The following is an 8,188-nucleotide window of genomic DNA, read 5'->3' on the forward strand; positions in this document are numbered from 1 at the left end:
GGCTCAGCGGACGAGTCTACGCCGACTCGAAGCTTCCATTCGGTAGAGTATGCCGCAAGTGCGTGCGATGTACAGACAACAGCGGTCCCATGAATAACGTACAAGCCAAGTAACAGGCCCGAGTTACTGCCGTCTTGTCAACTAGCCATGTATTTACAGTGGTTCGCCACCACTCATATACGACCGTCTCGGGCGGTGACCTAAATGTCTGCAAATAAAATGTTCCTCTCAGACTCGACGCTTCAAAACTTGTAACGACCGAGCGACAAGCCCGCTCGGCTCGCTCGGGGATCCACCGGAAGAATTTCAAAAGTTTTCCTACAGACGATCGGCCGGCCACGCAAGCTTCGGAGCGAGTCGAAGGCATTACGTTTGGCGAGACCGAGCCACGTACACACGTCGGCGGAATTTCAATCTCACTGGCACTCTACTTGACGAAGCAAACGGCGCCGTTAGCTTCTGCGCCCCAGGGAAATCGCTCCGGGCCCGATTCTTGGACCATCCAATCAATCGAAGGGATACACCCCGCAGTTGTTGCATCTCAGCGGATCACCGGGGCGATTATTGAATCGCAGCCGTTGGATGATGGGTCCCGGCCAACAGAACTCGGGACGGCCTCTCGGTGGGGACGTTTCGGGAAAATGACAAGGCTATCCGGAATTAGGGTTGCCTAATCGACATCTCCATCGGTAATTAGAATCAGTGTTGAAAGAGCTTATACCGGTCTCCGACGGGTCCTAGTCCCCACTCCCCCTCGACGGCCTGAGGAAGGACCCAGACGACGTTGAGCGTGAGCGTTGCGTTCGAGTCATCGCTTCGGAATCCTCGAGAATTTCCCAAAAACGGCCTCGCACAGCGCACTTTCGGAAGCAGCCGCGCATTCCCATTCCGAGCCCGTCCGTGAAGCTGATTCCGCATTCGGGGAATCGTGTCGTTTCCGATCGCGGTGGCGCTTTCCGCTGACCCCTCTGAATTCACATTCCATTGCGGTTTCGAAACCTCGATGTCTGTTTGCCTTTTCGCCCCCGTCGTTTTTCACGCGGCCCTCCCCGCGGGGCGTCTCCCATCCAATAGTTTCCATTCAATTTTAAAAAAGTTCAGCCGTCGGCGTTGAACGCTCGGCCACGGTCCGGACCGACATCTCATGCGAGGAGGAGTGGTTTTTTCGAGTTATACGCGCATAAGTGGGGTTCTCAAGGAAAATCCGAGTCGGCACCCCACCGGGAGCGAACGCTGCGGGATTATTTTCAAAGCACCGGGTTAGGCAGCCGTCCATCAGAGCAGCCTGTCGGGCTGCGGCAAGCGATCTGTCCGAGCTGGCGGAGGCTCCGAGAGAACGGTGCGACGACCTTTCGCTCCCACTTCGAACGGCGCCATCTTGGATTATTTCCCCTGTTGTTTGATTCGAACTGTATCATGCTATCTTAAATTCTTTCAATCACTAAAGTAAAACTTCGGATTGGCAAGTTCCTGCCGATTCTCGGATCTATCGACGCCGTCGTCGAGTTAAGTCGACACCCGTTACGCTCTGGTTCAGCCAGAGACTTCCAGCAAACAATTAACAGGTGAGTCTTCTGTCGATCCTCGAGCAACGAATTTCTGGAAATTCCGTGCATGCCGTCTCGTAGGGAACCTCCCGGTGACTCCTTCAGGATTAGAGCGAGTGCCGCGACACCATGTAGTTTCAATAGTCCCTGGCGGATTCGTCTTGGAAGGCCTGTGGAAGGGTACGCATGGAGGAGCACGCTGCGGATCGATGCGCCACGTTCTCGGACGGAATCGAGAGAAGCTTCTCGGAAATTCTACCACAAATCGCCGGCTGAGAAACGGAGTTAGCCTCGTTCATTGTCACGAGCCCTGATCACGGAATACAGTTCGCCTGTCCTGGTGATCTCCTTCTTCTCGAGAGACCGCTTTCCTAGAATGGAGCAATCGAATCAGCTCCGAGACGAGGAGAAAATCAGTGGACATTCCATTCCTTTCCTCGCAGAATTTTTTTTTTGCATGCCCGTCATACCACCGACGCTGCTGCTGCTGCTTCTAGAGATTACACGACAGTCATCCTCGATCGAAAGCAAGATCGTGGAACTTACCTCGCCTCCATGGAACGCGTGGCACATCTTCGCACTCCAGCGATGTACCTTCGACTCAATGAAGACCGACTGCTATTGGCTGTAGAATGAGTTCTTTCCATGCTTCTCCCCTCTCAATATTCAAAGATTGCGCGTTTACCCTCGCCTAAATTTCTCGCGATGAATCCGGTTTTTCCTCGGGTGAGGGTTCCTTGTTCCAAAGGCTTGGTCACGCTCCAGATACATAATATCAGATTCGTAGAGCCACCACGGCGACATCAGTTTGACTAGTCTGATGCAAACATGAGCCCCGACAATGGAACTCCACCTCGGAGCCGTCGTGTCAATCTCGGAACTTGGGTTGCAATCTCCGTTGTCGGAACTCGAACCGAGTGAGAGCTCAGATCCGAGAACGTGGAGAGCAGATTCCGATCAGAAGCAGGCTCGTCGGTCTCTCCGACCAAGAGACGTTTCGTCTCTGAATGCAAGAGCAACCTTGTAACGGGATCAGCATGACATGGGTGGCGGAAGGAATCAGATTTGTCAGTGGGATCAAAAGGATTAAAAACCGGTGCGGCTTCCGCCTGAGTCCTTTCCGCGGAGGGAGCTCTCCCGACCGGAAGAGCTTCTCTTCTCTCGGAGACACCGACAGGCTCAAGTATTCATCTCATTCTCGTTTCTATTCACTCCTCTTCTGTGAGCGTATCTTTTTCCTCCCTGGGAAACCTTAGAAGAGCGATGTAGATACTTCGTTTCCACGGGACGGCACCGGTTGAGTTTGATACTGACCGATTTGCTTTCGAAATCGATGTGAACGTTCTAGCTCGAGCTCAGTCAGTCGCAGGGTGGATGTCACAAAAACTGTGGATACACTCTCCAGGACTCCTCTTGCTAGGAGCTGGCCCAGGAGCCCCGACCGGGATCAAGTTTGCCCGGGCAATTTCCCGAGTTGGAAGAACAGCCAGAACGTGCGGGCGCACTGCGAGTGTTTTCTGAGAGAGTACGCGGAAGCTCTAACCATGATCGACATAACGAGGCTGACGCGAACGCACAAACGCAACGAATGAAATCGAGCCCCGAAGTATAGCGGGCTGCGGAAGAGCTCATCGCGAAGCGGGTTTACGATTTCCGATCCGAAGAGAGTCCAACGAGAAGGCCATCCGATTGGGTCGGTGTTGGGCCGGCGCAGCCATCGACTGACGTTATCCTAATGATAATGATCGGATCGAAGATTGACAACGCGTCGCCGAAGGAGCTGAGCATTGCACAATTCAATGTCACATTGATTAATCATTGGGCATCAGCTTAGCTAACGGGGCGGTCACCAAGTCTTCTGTGGAATACTTACAAAGCGACGTTAATGAGTACGGCCGTCCAACGCTGGCGTCTAGACAGTTGCCGAACGCAGCCAGAGCCAATTTCACCATTCTCATTCTCATTTCAGGATGCATTTGTCGGTGATATCGAATCCAACCTCTCCTCCTGACCAGATCTCTTCCTCGCTCGAGCTGGAGCCGATGTCGACGTCCGAAGACGAAGACATTGCCAACAACAACGAGCATGAAACCCATTCGTCGCTATCAGCGTCCTCTTCCACAACAGATTCCGAGCTTTCGTCCAATCTCCACATGGCATACTTCGACAATGGTGAGCACATGACTCATCGTTAGTTGCTTTGGAGCAGGCCCCGGAGCTCCGGAATTGGCGCGTCATGGATTTTGGGACAGATTTCCCTAGCGGCGACCGTGGAGAGAGCGCATCCGGATGCACGCTCCCACCGTGGTCAATAAACAACTGGAGTCTCATTCCTGCGAGCTGAACGTCATCTGTGATATTCCTCTACCGTTTTCCGGTCGTTTGATGTTTGTTTTGAGTGGGAGCGCGGCTGAGCGCACGCCCCCAATTGCCTCCGTCGATTTCGCCGTCGATGTCCCTCGCTCGCCGGATTCGGAGCCAACTTGAGCTTCCGGATAAGTCCACGTTCCCCCGATGCTCAAATGGAGGCTGCCTCTGATGGCGTTCCGCATCCTATTGCTCCATCTTTCCCCGTTCCCATTCTCTCAGACTTCTCCTGACGGGAGAAGGCGGTGAACGGGAGGAGCTGCCGTCTTACGAGCCATCTAGGGGAGCTGCAACCGGTGGCATTGTTTTGATCGAAAACTTTCCCAGCAAAGACGCTTTCCCGCTCTCTGTGCACCAATAATCTCTCTCGGAAGGTTAAAGAGTCCAACTTTTAGACGTATTAGCCTGCGAACGTAATTCGCGTTTGATCCGATTACTGTCAATGTACAGCTCGAGTGAACAGTCGAGGTTGAGTTGGACTGAAGTCCACCGGGCTCAGTCGTCCGCAGAGTTCTAGTCCACCTAAGCGAGAAGCGGCTCGATTGCCTCATGTCTTAACAATCTCAAGCCTGTGTCAAGATCCTGTGTCAGAACAGCAAGGCAACGAGGAATGCTAGAAGTGGCCTAAACTTTTGGACATACACACCTCTCCTCCAGACGAAGCAGCCAGGCTGGCGGCTTGGAAATCTGAGCCGCATCGTTCCACGCAAGCGACTCCGACATCTGAAACTAACTTGGATGATTTTTCCTCTCGTCTGTGTTGCCTTCGCCTCGTCTCAGACTCGCGCGTTACGTCGCTCAGACGTGAGCGGAAAGTCGGAACGAATCGTGGAACCGCACTGAGGGAGGACACGAGAGCTTACAACTCTTGTCCTAGCGATGCAAGTACGATTTTTTTTCTCCTCCGACGCGAGCGAAATGCAAAACTTTTCACAACTCGGGGAATTCCCGGAATGCACGACCGTAACAAAGTTTAGGTTGTGAGAGTCGAGGCGCTATTAGCTGCGTTAAATGATGCGTTTGGGGAAATTTCGTGTTTTTTCCCTCCCCAGGAGACTTCCTCCTGCCATGAAATTTTTGGCGCGTATCGCGTCTGAGCCGATCGAAGCGCTGATATCGGCATTGCTTCCGGTCGCTGAGTCCGATATACGAATCGATTCCCGTGCCCCGAGAATCCCATAGCGAGGGAGGAGTACAAATCCTCCGGACGAGATGATCCACAGGAGCGGAGTCGGTAGATGGAAATCGCGATGTTGAGCGCAGGGTAGTCACGGCGACAAGTGGCACTTTCAGAATCTGGCTTCGTTATTAATGCATTCGCATTTCCTGCAGGTAATCTGAATGAATTAGCGAGCAACGAAGCCGAGGAGACGGAGGAGCTTATGCGAAAAGCCGCCCAAACAATCCTGGATAGAACTCCTCAGCGCGCTCGACAAATCTCCCAATCGAGGAGTCTGCATAGCATGCGGACGGCTCCTCCGGAATACCGTGTCCAGGTGAGATGGGATTTTCAGTAGAGGGGTATGCGTTCGATTTCGGATCAGACGACGGAGCCGTCTGACTGAGATAGATCGAATTACGTCGACTAGCGCGTCTTCCAAGAAATGGTTTTACGGCTGGAATTCCCCGGCGAGAACGACTGGATCATATCCGACGGGAATATTTGGGAATTCCACTGGAATGAACTTTGCCGGCTCCGAATAGGAAATTCGAATTCAGCCCGAACGAACTCCCCATCGAAAAATCAAACATTGCCTTCACGTACGCGAGGGTTTGCAGGTAGTGGAGGTCTTCGGAAGGTTTACGTCGGCTCCCCTCTCTCGCTCGCCCTGATCTGATTCATTATTCATAACATGATGAAGAATTTACACTCTTATCAAGAACACGGTATCGGCGGATAACGCCAGGGATGACCTTGCGCCGCGTTCCAATATGTAGAGTGACCTTCGAAGCTGTTTACTTCTCGCCGAGAGTCTTTTACTCGAATGAGATAGAGTCCGCGAGCTCATCTGAAAGCCACGCCGATTGAGACGCGAAGAAAATATCGATGACACTTCGGACGAAATCGCGCAACCAGGTCGAGCTACGAAGCGTGACCGGTGAGCTGAGACTCCCCGTCCGGAAGCACACGGAGCGGACTGAGCGGCATTCCGCATGTCTGAATTCTGTTCGCTGTTCCATTGACGAACGACCGAGAATTTCGGAGGCTTATCGCGCTCGCCATGAGAAAGTCCCCGCTGTCCACCGGAGCATATCGAAGACGGCAGACGAGGGCTTCGCTTTGTGAAGGGTCACGTCTATCTGAAACATGCACACAACTCATATTTCTGCTTGATGTCAGTCATCTTTCATTCTTGCCTTGACACAAGAGTTCGTGCTACAAGCAGAAAGGAGAGCGAATCGGTCACCTCTACGCAGAGTTTCGCTCCGGAGCTGTGTTTCGGTCGAGGCTGTACTCTACCTCTCTGGGGACTCTCAAGCAATTTTTCCGAGCGGAAAAATCTGAAAACGATTCATGTTCCGAAACAGAATTATCCGGGATAACTCAATAGCGATGTCTCCATCGCAGGTGCCTAGAATGAGACTTTTTCTTCCAGAACGAGAGAGAAGCCGAACAAAACTCGTCGAAATTCCATCGATCCCGACTGCGCGATGACCGCGAGGAGATTCGACAACGACTAGGCATGTTGGATGTGGAAGAATCAAAAGTTCTACTTGCACCGAAGGATTCGGAAGGATCACGAGAGCCTTCTAGCGATGAGACGAAGGTGAGTGACGAAGAACAACAAACGATCCGTCCCAGGATTCTCGATCGGGCTGTTCTCGGAACAATGTAGCGAGTTCCGTCCGAACAAGTCCGGCACAGAATGATTTTGCCCACGAATCCAAGCATCCCCGATTTGGTACAAATTTTATTTCCGGGGAGTCCCGACGGACAAGATAATTATAGTCAGATCACCATTGGGACATGTGGCCGCGGCAAAACTGATCAGAAGTTGCTCCCGGCGACTGCTGCTACAATGAGAAAGCAGCGCACTAACTCCTTTCTCGATTGTCGTCCGCATTAGAACTCCGTTCTCCTCGCCCGGTGCACTTCCCCCGAGAGACGACCAGCACCGACTCGCTATCGTTTTCCGATTTCCATCCCGAGATCTCGTCCCTCGGTTTTCCTCCTCCCTCCTTCGCTCTTTTCCTCTTCGATGACCTCTAAATACCGAGACTTTCGCCAACGGCGCTCTTGAGGTGGGCGAAGGCACCCACCTACCGTTTCGGCCGTGTGAGATCTTCTGTTACTGTCCGAGTTTTCTGCAGGCTTCCTGGGATTCCGAGCCGCAGCGTTAGCCGAGATCCCGAAACTGGCAACGTCTTAACCCAGTCTGCGGATTTCAGGTCACGGATTCCCGACTCCCACGAAGGAGTCGGGTTCAAAGACCGACGTCCTTCCCGTGTCGTCGCAAACCCATTCGTCTGAACTGCATGACACCTATCAGTACCGACGACCAATCATTCTTGGCGAGGAAAACGCGACTCATGGCCGAGGCGCGGCTCGCTCTGGCTCAAGCACCCGAGCATGCTCGGAGAGAACTTCAGAGCTTACGCGAAAAGCGGAATCTCCAGCGGAGGAGTGCTGTCGCATCGCTGCTCCTGCCCCCGGGCTCGCGACGTTTCAATCGGACAATACTTTCGAAACTCTGTGCTCGGAAATTGCAATTCATCCTCAACGATCTACGCGAACAAGTGGAGAGTCTCAACGAAGAGCTCGTCAAGCTCCTGTTGCAGAGAGACGAATTGAACATGGAGCGCGATGGGAAACTTGTCGAAATCGAAGATCTCGATAGAATCGAACCCGATTGGTGAGTTCCACCGCCCGCCGTAGGTTCCCGTCGGCCGATCTCCCGGCTGTTTTCGAGATATTCAGGGAAGCGCCTTTTGCTTTCAGCAATACAAGCCTGCTCAGCACCCTGGTGCAGTCGATGTGAGCAGATGGAAAGCAGAGAGAGTATCTCGCTACTCTGGACCTCTCATGGGATGTCAAACCGCCCAGACAAGATTTGATGGTTTGCGGATATTTGTTGGCAATGATAACGATATAGTCGCCGTCCGGGAGCGGAAGCTCTGGAACTTTGATAGCTTCAAAAATAGAACGTCTGTTGTGTAGTGTAGACCGAGCGGAACCATGCGGAACAATGTTTCTCGACAAAACATCCGGAGACTATGCGCGTCGACTCGAGGCCGTAAGTCGAAGTTTGCAACGACCGTTTCGGGACTTTTTG

At 52.8% G+C, this 8,188-nt stretch overlaps 1 protein-coding gene across 1 annotated transcript; it reads left to right on the forward strand.

The window, feature by feature from the left end:
* Positions 1-3,517: 3,517 nt before the first annotated feature.
* Positions 3,518-7,929, forward strand: Schip1 (Schwannomin interacting protein 1). Its single transcript, XM_018638995.2, has 5 exons — positions 3,518-3,719; positions 5,247-5,402; positions 6,525-6,682; positions 7,305-7,768; positions 7,855-7,929. The coding sequence occupies exons 1-5, from the start codon at positions 3,518-3,520 to the stop codon at positions 7,892-7,894; spliced, it is 1,020 nt and encodes a 339-aa protein (XP_018494511.2). The 3' UTR covers positions 7,895-7,929.
* The last annotated feature ends 259 nt before the right edge of the window (positions 7,930-8,188 follow it).

This window comes from Galendromus occidentalis, unplaced genomic scaffold (assembly GCF_000255335.2).
Source record: "Galendromus occidentalis unplaced genomic scaffold, Mocc_1.1 scf7180000077233, whole genome shotgun sequence".
In the NCBI taxonomy this organism is placed as follows: Eukaryota; Metazoa; Arthropoda; class Arachnida; order Mesostigmata; family Phytoseiidae; genus Galendromus; species Galendromus occidentalis.

Bases quoted from the DNA above. Each gene is read 5' to 3' on its own strand.
- Schip1 (XM_018638995.2), top strand. From the start codon at position 3,518: ATGCATTTGTCGGTGATATCGAATCCAACCTCTCCTCCTGACCAGATC. The intron at 3,720-5,246 runs GTGAGCACATGA...CATTTCCTGCAG, and splicing joins CATGGCATACTTCGACAATG to GTAATCTGAATGAATTAGCG. The intron at 6,683-7,304 runs GTGAGTGACGAA...TGCGGATTTCAG, and splicing joins CTTCTAGCGATGAGACGAAG to GTCACGGATTCCCGACTCCC.